This window comes from Lagenorhynchus albirostris, chromosome 14 (genome assembly GCF_949774975.1).
Source record: "Lagenorhynchus albirostris chromosome 14, mLagAlb1.1, whole genome shotgun sequence".
Taxonomy (NCBI): domain Eukaryota; kingdom Metazoa; phylum Chordata; class Mammalia; order Artiodactyla; family Delphinidae; genus Lagenorhynchus; species Lagenorhynchus albirostris.
In genome coordinates, this window is record NC_083108.1 from 60,189,294 (window position 1) to 60,203,146 (window position 13,853).

The following is a 13,853-nucleotide window of genomic DNA, read 5'->3' on the forward strand; positions in this document are numbered from 1 at the left end:
TTGGACCCAGCCCCTCGATGGACGCAGGAGCCAGGCCCCTCCATCCCTTCAGCCTCTGAGAACCAGAAAGCTGATTATTAACAACTCTCCACCGGGTCCTCCGTGGTCACTGTTGAGTCATGTCCGTCCTGACGACGGCCAGCACTGTTGTCTGTCAAGGTCGCTGTCCTACATGTCAGCTCGGCCTGCTTGTCCTTGAAGCACTCAGTGAAATTGTGGGAGGTACTTTTTGACAAAACAAACCCAGCCACACTGTAGAAGGGTCCTCTGCGCCTCCAGCCATACAGAGGCTCCTGAGTTTGCACGCGTCCGTGTGTGTCACCGTGTAAACCATCTGTCCTCTCTGCAGGTTCCCGACAGTGGCAGTGAGCATTGGGTTTGCTGTGAACCAGGAGGTACGTGATGAGTGGGGCCCGGCCACGCGGCCCCTTGGGTGTTGTTTATTCACCTTGCTTCTTGGTTCCAACCTCAGTTTTCCTCTCCTTGTCCTCGGCCTTCATCATGATGAGTAAATTCAAGCATGTGTTTTCAAATCCAAGAAAGTAAACAAATGCAAACCGGTTTGGGGTGTGTGAATTTGGGGCTCCAGCCAGCCCTCCCCCTCGGTGGCCATTTAGCGATACCGCGTGGAGGGGACGTTCTGGACAGATGTTCCCAGTTAGTCTCCATCTGACCCCTGGGGCGTGGGATCGAGTCACACACAAAAGAAACTCCTATTTTTGGAGGACATTTCTAATCCCAGTGTTCTATCAGTTCTTCATTCTCCTCTAGCTGTTGGGTGAGAACATGGCTGTTGCGTGGTTCCCATATACCCTCGGAACTGGGCCATGTCTTGGGACCTGCAGAAAAGGCTGGATCCAGGCTTAAGCTTTATTATCCAGTTTCAGCGATTACACTTAGGAAAAGCCTTACCTTCATTGCAGTTGCTACAGTTACACTTGAATAGGGCAGGGGGCCAGGCTTTGCGGAGGGAGCCCTCATCAGGGCACCCTCAGGGTTAGCGCAGATTCTGGGGCAGCAGAGGAGTCATACCCGTGAGAAAGAACTTAACTTTTGAGGTGAAGATAAGCAAGAGCCTTAATGTTGAGATCTGGTGAGGGAGTCAGTTACTCACTTGTTTCTCTGTTAAATGTGGTCATTGAGATGAGCAAGTGAAGCAGGAAGCTCGGGGCCCAGGGGCTGTTCATCCTGACGGCAGGCTCTCTGACTGGCCAGACCGAGGCCTGTGACGGTCTGGGGTGTGCGCTGGGTACACGTGTTCTGGCCTCGTCGTGGAGGCCCTGGCTGCCTGCCTCAGTGTCTCAGAGGCCGGCCGGTTCCAGGACTGACCTAGGCTTGAGAAGGGGGGCGGTCACGTGCTGACTGGAGGGGGCGCAGGATCTGGGTGTGTGCTGACTGGAGGGTCTTCCCAGAATTGAGCCCTTCTCCTGCCTGCCCAGACTTCCCTTGGGCGTTTGCGGGGCTTCTCCTCGTTTTCTCTGTCAGTTGGCAGCCCCACAGGCCAGGCACGCGTGCTATTCTTAGCCCAGGACGGCAGGAAGTCCGGGAGGAGAGGCAGACGGGCTCCGGGTGTAGGGAGGCCTTTTCCCAGCTCCCCTCCTCTCATCACTGGCTTGTGGGGACTGAGGCCGCGGGCCTGGTGATGTGTGCGGCGAGGGAGGGATCAGCCCCTCTGGTGAATCACGTCTCTTCCTGGGCCGCCCCAGGCTCTGTGATGCTCTTGGATCTCCAGATGCATTCTGAATTCTTCACACGTCAGCAATTTTGAGGGTTTCTTGTGGGGTTTGATTGGAGTCACAAGAGCCTTTTTTCCCCTCCCAGAGAAAACAAAAGAGGCCTTTTTGAAGAAGGAAGCTTTTTCAGTAATTTTCAGTTACTAATGCTTGATTATGATGTCAGTTTAAAATATAGTTTTATTTGTTTAAATATATCTTTAAATATAGTTATTTAAGAAAAGAACATTTGCTTTCATGTCCAGGTCTAGGTTTGAATCCAGATGCTGATTTTTTGAGTTCCCTTTCGAAAGCTAATTTCCATCCACGGTCCTTGTGTTAGTGGTCACAGCTAGAGCTGAATGGCCTTCGGTCCCTGTGTCACATCCTGTATCTGTTTTCTGTCCTGCCCACCCCACAGCTGGAGTTCGGGGTGATTTACCACTGCACAGAGGAGCGGCTGTACACGGGCCGGAGGGGCCGGGGCGCCTTCTGCAACGGCCAGCGACTGCGCGTCTCCAGGGAGACAGGTGGGCCCCGCTCGTGTCACGCATTCCGCGAGGCAGTGGTGGGGATCTCCTACCGAGGTCCAGTCTCTTCGGGGACAGCGCGCCCCTGGTGGGCTGGACGTCGAGTCAGTCTGTGTCTCAGTGTGGATGTGGATGTGGCCGGGAGCCTTCAATGGGCCCTTTCTGTTCTGCTCTCACCTTTCATCCCTAATGTGAGAAGGAACCTGGCAACTAGTTCCCGCGTGGTCCCAGTGGGCCTGGGCGAGCTGGCCAGGCCAAGGGCAGGGTCAGAGGCATACTCTGGCCCTCGGAGCCTCTTGGTGACCCGGTTCCCCAAGTGCGGGCTGTGGCTCCCTGGATGTGGACCCACTGCCGTTGGCTTCAGTCCCTGCGAGAACACGGACGGCCGCAGGAGAGCCGTGTCCATGAGCTGTGGTGTATGCACCACAGATGCTCCCTGCCCTTGTCATTGCTGGAGCAGGACCCAAGGACACCGGTGGCTTTTACAAAGGGCTGCTGTTACACTCAGACTGCCTGTAACATACAGAGTTGACAGTATGTGCCTAGTTGGCCTGAGAGGTGGTGAGAGGGGTCAGGAGTGTCCCTGCCCCCGAGCTGCCTGCAGCCAGTGAGGAGACGGGCCTTCCAGCCCAGGTCAGGTCCGCTGAGGTCCGGTGAGAGCAGCGCCGTCTGGATCCCTGGCCGGGGTGACTGTGAGCCGTGGATCTGCCAGGGAGATGATCGCCCCGTGAAGGACGGGCGAGGCAGGAGGCCCAGGCCTCACGAGTGTTGGGGGGGAGGTGGGCAGGAAGTAATGTCGCAGGAGCTCCAGAGGGAGGGGCCCGGCAGGACCACGGACCGGCCTCTGCCACCGCCCAGCCCAGGCTCCTGCCCGGGGACTGTTTGGTTTGGCCACGTAGACAGCAGTGTTGCTTACAGCTGCGCCTGCCAGGAGTTGGCCTGCCAGCCAGTTGTGTAACTCGGGGGTGAGGGAGCGAGTTGTCAAAGGCCCTGGTGAACTTTGCTCCACATTCATTTGCTGTGACTCGAGGCTCGGTGCCCACGCTCACACCCATCCCAGGCCCTCCGCCCATGGGCCTCCTTGCTCAAACACGCTGTCCACCCCCCTCTGCAACCCGGAACCCCAAGTCCGTCGGTGCTCGTGTCCCAAAGCTCACTTGGGATTTTTAAAAACTTCTGACTCATAAAGTCCAGGGTGATGTTTTCAGCCCTGGTTGTCTTCTATTTGCCGGGTGACGAGGTTTCTACAGGAGGTGACGGAAAGCTCTCCTCAGCAGCATGGTCCTTAGGTGTCGTACAGACCTGGCTTCAAAGCCTGATTCTGACACCTTCCACATGTGACTTGTCAGCTCTGCTCCTGGAACCTCAGTGTTCACGTGGGCGGGAGGTGACGCTGATGACAGCTGTGAGGATCAAATTAAATCCTACCCACAGGGCACTCAGGAACGGCCTGGCGCTGGTGCCCAAAATGAGAGTCATTATCAGAGAAGGAATTTGAATCTTCGCACGAGATCAACCAGCTATTAATTCTGGGGTGCGTTTCTGGAGGAAGCGGTCGCTAAAACAACTACCACTCATCTCCCTGCTTTCCTTGCCTTCTCTTTCCTGTGCTCCTTTCTGCAATGTTTTCAACTCACAAAAACAAAGCAAAGACCACACTGCATAGCGGTAAAGGATTAGATGAGGCCAGAATTTCTTTGGTAGCTTTTTCTCAAAATTCTACCTTGCAGAACTGCAAACACATACACAGGAGACAGAAAAAGTACAGTGAACCCACATGACCCATCACAGCCTGCTGTCACCCCTCTGCCCTTCCCCCGCGGCCAACCCTGCTTCCTCCAAGCTGCCTGCCCCCACCACCCCAAACAACTCCTTGCTACAAACCCCAGCCATAATGGCGCTTTCTAGCCAGCATTTCAGTATGTATCCCTCTGTCACTTTCTCTTAAATCTTTTCCACCTTTTTCACCGATTTTTTAATTTTTAAAAATTTCCTCCTTTTCACCTTCCATGTCTTGTAAAGCGTAATCTATTGTGTTTATTTATTCTCATTCCTTTAGCTTGACCTTCTTTTCTGAACTGTTTCCTTTCCTAATTCTTTCCTAGGTTCCCTCCCCTCTACTTTCGAGTGATGTTCTTCTTCCGTGGGTTCTCCGTTTCTTTCTCTTGCAGCTACTTCTGTTTTGTGGACAGGTCTTTCTGGAAATCTCTGATCGACTGGAGAGATGTTATTCTGCTCCCTATTCTCTTTTTTCTTATGATAATTGTGTATGGGATTCAAACATCATTCTTTTACATTCTTTCTAATTGAAAGAGCTCTGGAGGCCGGTGGTGTGATGGGGTGGGGGGTGAACACTTTACATCGTCTCGTGGCTCTAGGGCTCCCTCTTCTGCTGTGTTTGTGAAGTGCCTGCAAAGTTGGCCTCTTCTTGGACGGTTGGCTCTGCCCCTCCCGCAGTGCTACCTGTATCGTCTCCCTCCTTTGCCCCTGATTCCCGTCCAGTGAATTTGGGGTTCACTCCCATGCGTTTCTGCTCAGTGGGTCCTGCCCTGAGAGTCCCTGGAAGGTCGGTTACGAGAGGTCGTAGTAGCTGTCAGGGGTTTGCCCGCCCACTTGCCCTCTGGGGCCTGGATATGTCCTTGTGGATGTAGGTTTTTGTAGATGTTTTTTGTCTGTGGTTTGTGTTTTGCTCTCCCAGCTGCTCTGTTTTCTTGTCAGAGGGGATTTGGAAGAGGTTACATAGGTTTCCAGGGCAGTCTTCTCCAGGATTCTGAACAATACTTTTTTTTTTCCAATTATTTATTTTTGAACATAATGTATTGAGGTGAAGGTCGCGTAACATGAAATTAGCTGTTGTAAAGTGAATAATTCAGTGACGTTACATTCCTGGCGCCCCGTGTTTGGGTGGCTCCGGGGTAACCCCTTCCCGTTGGTCACTCTCTGCCTCTCCCTCACAGCCCCCAGCCTTCTTTCTGTCTAGTTCTGGGGTTTTCAGTGAAGTACAGCTAATACTACTTTTCGTGTGAGGAGCTCACGGTCTGCAAGGATCTGGAAGCCCAAGCACGTGTGTCACACATGCCGGTCCGAGGCCATCACGGGAGCTGCACAACCTGCGCTCATGCCCACACTTCAAGGCACAGTCACCTCTTTCCTGTAAGGACGTATTTCAGGGCAGACAGAGGACTTGCTTCTCTCACCTCTAAGTTGTAAAATCTCTCTCAAGACAACAGTGCTCTGATCCTCAACCAGAAAAAGGATTTTCAAACTGTTGGAAGTCACGGACTATTTTTTCACCCTCAAATTTGTTTATTGAAAGAGGATGCATAGATGCCCTGCTTCAAAATCTATTTGATTTTTTTATAGTGGTAAAATATATATAACATAATAATTGCCGTTCTAACCATTTTTAAGTGTACAATTCAGTGGCATTAATTACATTCACGATCTTGTGCATCCATTTCCTCTATTTCCAAATTATTTATCGCTGCAAATAGAAACTCTGAACCCATTAAGCAATAGGTCCCCGTGCCCCCCACACACACACCATGAAGTCACAGAATATTTTAAATTATATATATATATTAGTATTTGATTAAGAGCTAAACTATTATGATAAAAATAGTTTGAAAGGTAATAAAAGTCATAGTAAGTCATAGTAATTGTGGAGAGCTAGTCAGAATTAATCATAATATAAGACAATATTAAGTAGAGGGGATTGCCATTTTTACCTTTGTTTCATTATCTGGGCAAAAGAAAACAGTAGAAAGTATTTTGCCTCAGGTGGCAGAGTTCAGATGACTTCTTAATTGTCTGGGTTTCATTTAAAAACACCACTGTGCAAGCATGAGGAAGAGTGGATACACTGCAGCTGGGGGGCGGGGGACACTGGACACAGAGGTGTCTTCTCACAGATGAAAAACTACGGGAAGAAACCCTTTCTTTGGCATCATCACCAGACAAGCTTGAGTCAAGGTCTGGGCCTCACGACCTCCTGCAGGTCACCCACTGTGCCTGGCCCTGTTGAGGTCTTTTTCTTCAACACAAGTCTTTTTTCCATGGGAAGGTGCCCTCTCAGCTTGCAGCCCAGTGAGGGTGGGGTCGGGAGGTGAGCTCTGGAGGGCAGACTGGGTCCTGTCCCCGGAGATCCTGGAGCCGCCGCCCTGTGCCCCTCGTGTGGGTAGAGCCCGAGCCCCCACCAGACACATGGCAGGGCTGGGCACTGGCCCAGCTGTGGTGCCAGGTCTCAGAAAGTCTTTACAATATAAAATGAGAGCCTCCAGTGTGAGAAAAGGGGAAATGGGACAGACTCAGTGTCTTCTCCCAGTGGTCTGTCCCCGGTGGGAGGTGCTTTATGGGAGTCAGGGGGGATTGGGCCCCGGGGAGTGAGGTTACCTATGGGCGTGGCTTTCCTCCACTTCATGGAGAGGATTTGTTCTCTCAACTGAACACACGGGAGTGGCTGATCCTGCCTGAACGGCAAGGCCTGACGAGACAGGACACTAGATCTGGATGTGATTGTGTGTGTGGCCAAGAGGGACAGTGCTATGACCCCCGCAATGAGTCAGGCCCGGCCCGCCTGCAGCCACTTTCCTGTGTCTGATGGCCACAGCATCTACCCCCGATGCTGGGGGGTTACTCCCGAGGACCCCTTTCCAAAGACGTTGCTTAGCAGTCACTTCCTCCACAGGGATGACGTTTCCATCTTTGTCATCACGGCAGCTAGCGAAAAGCTTTTATTATTATTTTTTTTTAAATTTATTTTTGGCTGCGTTGGGTCTCCATTGCTGCCCACGCGGGCTTTCTCTAGTTGCGGCGAGCGGGGGCTACTCTTCGTTGCGGTGCGCGGGCTTCTCATTGCGGTGGCTTCTCTTGTTGCGGAGCACGGGCTCTAGGCACGCGGGCTCAGTAGTTGTGGCTTGCGGGCTTTAGGGCGCAGACTCAGTAGTTTTGGTGCACAGGCTTAGTTGCCCTGCAGCCTGTGGAATCTTTGTTCCCTGACCAGGGATTGAACCCATGTCCCCTGCATTGGCAGGTGGATTCTTAACCACTGCACCACCAGGGAAGTCCCAAGAAAGGTTTTTAAAGGCAGATTTATTTGATGAGGCATTTTTTTTCCTCCAAACATGGGGCGTTCCCAGTTTGGAGTCACTTTGTTTTTATTTATGACTGAATGATCCTCGTTTCATGAGCCACCAGACCCGTCCGAGTTCTTGCTGGTAAGCATCCCTGAAAAGAGAGAACTGGGAGGTCTGCCCCCTACCACCCCTGCATCTGGGACTTTCTGGGGCCTGGGAGGTGAGATGGTCAGAGTGTGGCTTCGACTCTAGTCAGCACGTCCTTCCTTTCCCAGGCCAAAAACCTCTGCGGCATCAGCCACCCAGGGATGACACTGAATCACGCAAACCCGCTGGAGGCGGGTGTGCAGTTCGCTTCAAGGAAAAACCCGACTGCTGGGTGAGAACTGAGCCTTGGTGTTTCTGACTTGGAGAACTTCTCTCCACACAGATCTCTCCAAGGCCCTGGTTCTGACAGAAATCGGGCCCAGACGAGACCCCATGACACTGAAGCTGTTCCTGAGCAACATGGAGAGGCTGCTCCGTGCTGGGGCCCATGGGTACGCGCTCCCCTCCCGGGACTGGGACCCATGGGTGCATGCTCCCCCTCCCCGAGACCCACAGGATGCCCAGGCCCCACGAACAGCTCCCAGGCTGCTCCCCGGGACAGGAGCAGTGACACGCGAGCCCGCCCGGCCTCCAGCCGGGAGCTCGTGCAGCCCGTGGGGGTGGGGTGGCAGGGGACCTGTGGGAGCCCATCTCAGCCCCGTGTGCGCCCAGAGCTCAGCGCCCTTTGTGATGACAGTGACGCCCCCCCAGCCCAGTCTCCCCCGGGTCTGCGCTGTGACCGTGGCCACCCCAGATGGTTTAAATCTAAGGTCGTTGAAGGTCCACAGAGTGAAGGTTGTGTCCTTCAGTTGCACCAGCCACACTTCAAGTGCCACAGCCTTGGGCTGGTGGCTTCGCGGGGCCGAGTGGTCCATCACCACAGAAAGTTCTATTGGACGGCATGGCTCTGGGCCCAGGGCTCAGAATCGAGCTTTTGGGAAGAGGCCCTGGGCTCTTGTTTAGCTCCTGGGGGTGCCTGCGGTGGAGGGGGCGGGCACTGGAGCAGAGCCATTCAGTGTGTTTCCCCTCCTCCATCTCCGCCAGGGTCCGAGTCATCGGCAGCTCCACCTTGGCGCTCTGCCACCTGGCCTCGGGCGCCGCCGACGCCTACTACCAGTTTGGCCTGCATTGTTGGGACCTGGCTGCAGCCACTGTCATCATCAGGGAAGCAGGCGGCGTCGTGATGGACACGTCAGGTGAGCTCGGGCCCTCAGCCCGCCCTCCGTCCCCAGGGGTGAATCCCCAGGACAGACCCACAATGCCCCAGACAGACAGGCCCCCTCCTCTGCTAACAGGGATGTGTAGGGAGGGCAGTGGGCTAGGCCAGAAGGCCCCTCCGCCTTCCTACCTCCAGGTGTGAAAATAGACCCAGGGTCAGGACGGGTGGCTGTGTTTTCTGAACACTCACTTCCCCGCCGCACCCACACACACACACACAGTCCACTGAGACCACAGAGCAGGCAGCAGGCTCCCTGATCCAATGACAAGGATTTAGGTGATGGATCCTAGAGGTGACCTGTTCCTCTGCCTCAGAGTCACCGTGCCCAGTTACCGACCCCATGGGGGCGAGTCCCACAGCGTCCCTGTCCCGGGGACGCCCATGGAGCCTCATCTGACATTGGGGTCCTCTGTGGAGCCCATCATCCCCCAGCTTTAATCCAGAGCCTGTTGCGGAAACACTGGGCTCCGTTTAACTGCTGGCGCTGGCGGTGGGCCCTTCATCCCATGATTGCTCCGTTTGTGCTCCTTCTCCTCGGGAGGCCCTAGTTGAGCTTCCGGGAGGGTGTGAAGTGAAGAGGGGTCAGCCTTGGGCATCGAGGCCAGGCAGGCCCGTCCCCATTAAAGACATGTCTGTCCTGGATGTGACCACGCACGCACACACACACACACGCACGCACGCATGTGCACTGAGGTCTCCAGCGAGGCCTTTAGTCCTGTTCACACCTCCAGGAGGTCGAGGGCCTTCATCCTGCCCCAGATACCTGGTGCACAGAGCAGCCACGTTGAGGGGCCCAGCAGAAAGGCCACCCCCAGCACCCCCCCACCAAGGCCTCCTGGGTCCCTGGAGGCCCGTGCAGCGCAGAGTTTGAGAACTGCTCCCTGTCCTGACCTAACATTGTTTGAGCCTCGGGTCTGAACGTTGTACCTTAAGCCGCTTTCTCCCAGCGCAGCCTCAGGAGGTCCCGGTCCTGGATGGCACCCAGGTTGGGGCAGAGCGGGGCTGAGCCTCCACCCTTTGGGCTGGCTCAGCCTGAGTGCTGGGCTGATGGGGGTCGTGCCGCCCCCTCCCTAACCCAGACACCCTGTCCCTCTGTCCGCAGGCGGGCCGCTAGACCTCATGTCTTGCAGGGTGGTTGCTGCGGGCACACGGGAAATGGCGGTGCTCATAGCTCAGGCCCTACAGACGATTAACTACGGGCGGGACGATGAGAGGTGAGGAGAGCAGACAGGGCTGCCCCAGGACGGGGCCTTCCTGGGAACCTGGAGCAAGCGTTCCTGATCCCCAAAGGAGCCATCAGGCTGGAGTCCGGGCTGTCTGGCTGAGCCCACGTCTTGGTGACTTTGGTGTCCAGTGGTTCCTCTCTGTAATCTCACGTAGCCTTGTGTGGATTGGTCCAGCCCTCCTACCGGGGCCAAAACCTGGATCTCACAGGATGTATGTATTGATACTGCAATTGCAATTTTTTTTCCAGAATGCAAATCTCAGGTAATAAGGCTTTCGAACTGCTGATAAAGCAGACTTGCTCTCAGCGACCTCCCCCGCCTCTGCCCATGGTACTTCAGAATGCAATAAACCAAATGATGACTCTCTGCTTGTTTCCCTCCACAAGTGTGTCGCCTATTTCCCCAAACGACCCACAAAATCCACAGGCTCTTTAGGGAAGTTTGCATGTGACAGCCCAGAGGTGACATGCTTGCTATCTGCCTGCCGCGGGTGATGAAAACAGCTTCAGTAATTATCACGTCAGTATTTAAAATCCGAGACGTGGGTCAGACTGAAGAAAACCAAACATCTAAAATGCTGTATTAAAATGTTTTTGTGATCGGTTTAACGAAGAAAATTATTTTCTGGGCCTTATTTTTTTCCTCCTTAGGAGGAGGAATTATATATAAGAATAATTCTAATGAGGATATTCACTGGCTGGCTACGTGTCTTTCTGAAGTTTAAAAATTGAGGAAGTCAGTCTTAGGATGGAGGAAATTCCAGCCCACGCTTAGCTTTCTCCCTCGTGTTCCTAATTTGCAGTCAACAATATAAAGAGTATTTAGGGGCTTCCCTGGTGGCGCAGTGGTTGACAGTCCGCCTGCCGATGCAGGGGACACAGGTTCGTGCCCCGGTCCGGGAAGATCCCACATGCCACGGAGAGGCTAGGCCCGTGAGCCATGGCCGCTGAGCCTGCGCATCTGGAGCCTGTGCTCCTCAGTGGGAGAGGCCACAACAGTGAGAGGCCCGCGTACTGCGAAAAAAAAAAAAAGTTTTTAGAGCGGCCCTGGCACCTAAACTCCGGGGCTCGGCCTGTGCAATGACCCAGGCACTTTCACCAAACCACACCCTGGAGAGCCCTCGGCAAGCCCACCGGCCCTGCTCCCCTCTGCGGACACTGCGGGGCCTCAGAGCCCATGACGCCGACTCCCCTGTGCCACCTGCTGCTCACAGGGAAGGTGCGCTGGGCCCGCTCACGCACCTGGTGGAGCCCAGGGGGCCTCCCAGGGGGTAATTCCCTCCCCAAGCCAATCCCCAGAGGCCTCACCTCCACCTCCCCTTGGGTTACTGATTGATACATTCGCTATCTTTAGGAAGGAGTTTTCTGATCTGATCTGAATGGGGTGACAGGTGATGTCCCGAAAGGCACACAGGTAAAGGGCTCAGACACGTGAGGACTGGGGTCTCCTTTGGGACTAGGGCGTCTCATGCCTGCTGTGCAAGAGGACCCACCTTTGATACCCACACGAGGACCGCAGGCTGCATGCGGGTGGGGAGCGTCAGCGGCCACTTGGTGCCCCTGCCACCCCTCGGGGCCTCGAATCTCCCCTGCACCCCGACCAGTGTCCGGCCCCTCGTTGACCCCCACTGAAGGCACACCGTCCTCCAGAGACCACCCCCCACGCTGGGATCCTTCAGCTTCCGTCTCAGCTCTGGCTTTCACCTGTGGGTTCGCGAATAACCAAGGAGGCTTCTGTGTGGTGGTGTCAGGACTCAGATCCCTGTCTTGTCCTGCCCCCGCCTCCAGGTGAGGTGGCTCTGGTTCCCTTCTGGGCACCAGCATCGCCCCCACCACCACCACCGCCAACCCAGTGTGGCCTCTAGACATCAGGCTCCGTGTGGCGGCCCCTGTGCCCCACCTGACCAGCCAGCCCAAGCTCCCTCTGTTGGGACACCGCCAGCTGTCCTAGCTGGTGGATTGTACCACCACATGTAGGACGTTATTCTCTTCACACCTTGTGTTCTAGAATCAATGAAAACAATACAGCGAAGTAGGGAAGCAGCTTCTCTCTGTGCAGGACCACAGCTCTGCGAAGCTTGAGCACCACAGGTGCAGAGCGTCTAACCGCAGGATCTTATCCCAAGGTGGTGGGAGGACGCGAGAGACGGGAGCCGTCCCAGGGCCGTGGCTGCAGGGCACATGCAGCCCCACTTTGCTGTGCGGATCTGGGGAAATCGTGCGTTTCTGCTGGCAGCTCCCGCCTAACCCCCTATGGTGCACCTGAGCGGGCTCTGCGGTCACGCACGGATTCATGACGCGTCGGCAGGGCCCCACGAGCCGTCCCCGCCCTGGGCATGAGCTGGGCACGCGGAAAGGCACGTGACCGCTCCCACAGGCTCTGAAGAGACCTCGCGGACGGTGATGCCGCCACAGTCTGGTCCTCTACAGAGCTCCATGTTGTGTATGAGCTCGCAAACCTCGGTGCCTCCACAGTGGTGTCACCAGTCTGCCCGTTGGCAGCCTTGGCTGGAGAGTATTCATGCAAAGCCTAGGCTGTGGGACGGGGGTCCAAGGGCCGGGGCGGGGCGGGGGGGGGCGGGCGGCGGGCGGCCGTCGGCAGGACAGCAGGCAGAGCAGCAGCCAGACGCCCAGGCGGCCGGGTTGGTGGCCAGAGGAAGAGCTGTTTACTGCCACCAGGCAGCTGGTGGCAGGTCCCCCCTCCCCCACCTTGGCGGGGACGCCACATGTGGAGCCAAATGGGGCCAGAGTGGACATGTGGGGCAAGAGGGTTGGAGCCGCCACTCCCAGCCGTCCAGAGTCTCATCCCTGGGCACACAGATGGCCTTTGCTGTCTCTCAGCTTCGAGAAAAGCCTCAGCTTCTGCTCACCCTGGTCACTGCCATGGCTCGAAGCTGGCATGGGTGTGTCCTGGTCTTGCACCAGCTCTGACAGATTTCTGGTTGGCAGCAAGACCAGTGCAGAAAAGGAAGGAAAAGGTCTGGGCCACCCTGGTTTTCTATCTTTAAAAAACATGATGCCATATCTGTACACTGGTGTTCACAGTGGCACTATTCACAGTGGCCAGGAGAGGGAGGCTACCCAAGTGTCCGTCAATGGCTGATGAATAAACGGAATGTGGTCCATCCACACAGTGAGGTATTATTCAGCCTTAGAAAGGAAGGAAATCGTGACCACTGCTACCACGTGGATGAACAGGTGTGACTAGGAGTCACTTTTATTTCATTAGGAGAGGTGACATCACTATGGTGTGTGTGACAACGTTCTGGTTTCTTCAGAGATGCAGGTTGAAGGATTTGATGTGAAGGGGTTCAAATAAAAATACAGATTAAAAGAACAAGCAAATATGTCAAAATGTTAACGGTGATTGAATCCAGGCACTGGGTATAAGGATGCTCACGGCATGTTCTTTCTATATGTCTTTATATTTTTTTAAAGGTTTTTAAAAATTTTATTTATTTTTGGCTGCATTGGGTCTTCGTTGCTGCTCGCGGGCTTTCTCTAGTTGCAGGGAGTGGGAGCTACTCTTGGTTGTGGTGCACGGGCTTCTCATTGCAGTGGCTTCTCTTGTCGCGGAGCATGGGCTCTAGTCGCATGGGCTTCAGTAGTTGTGGCACGTGGGCTCAGTAGTTGGCATGTGGGCCCTAGAGCACAGGCTCAGTAGTTGTGGCGCATGGGCTTAGTTCCTCCACGGCATGTGGGATCTTCCTGGACCAGGGATCAAACCCATGTTCCCTGCATTGGCAGGTGGATTCTTAACCACTGTGCCACCAGGGAAGTCCCTAGATGTCTTTTTTTTTTTTTTTTTTTGGGTACACGGGCCTCTCACTGTGTGGCCTCTCCCATTGTGGAGCACAGGCTCTGGACGCGCAGGCTCAGCAGCCATGGCTCACGGGCCCAGCCGCTCCGCGGCATGTGGGATCTTCCCGGACCGGGGCACGAACCCGTGTCCCCTGAATTGGCAGGCAGACTCTCAACCACTGTGCCACCAGGGAAGCCCCCCTA

The 13,853-nt window shown here is 55.0% G+C and overlaps 1 protein-coding gene across 2 annotated transcripts in view; it reads left to right on the plus strand.

Annotated features, from left to right (window-relative positions):
• Positions 1-10,215, plus strand: part of IMPA2 (inositol monophosphatase 2) — a 28,150-nt gene extending 17,935 nt beyond the window's left edge. Inside the window, exons 4-8 of one of the 2 annotated variants that reach the window (XM_060170666.1) lie at positions 350-395; positions 2,134-2,242; positions 7,748-7,856; positions 8,449-8,600; positions 10,098-10,215. In XM_060170666.1, coding sequence (XP_060026649.1) covers positions 350-395; positions 2,134-2,242; positions 7,748-7,856; positions 8,449-8,600; positions 10,098-10,135 — 454 coding nt within the window. In that variant the 3' untranslated portion in view covers positions 10,136-10,215. Of the gene's footprint in view, positions 1-349; positions 396-2,133; positions 2,243-7,747; positions 7,857-8,448; positions 8,601-9,725 lie in introns of both variants that reach the window. The other variant, XM_060170665.1, reaches the window with a different exon arrangement.
• The last annotated feature ends 3,638 nt before the right edge of the window (positions 10,216-13,853 follow it).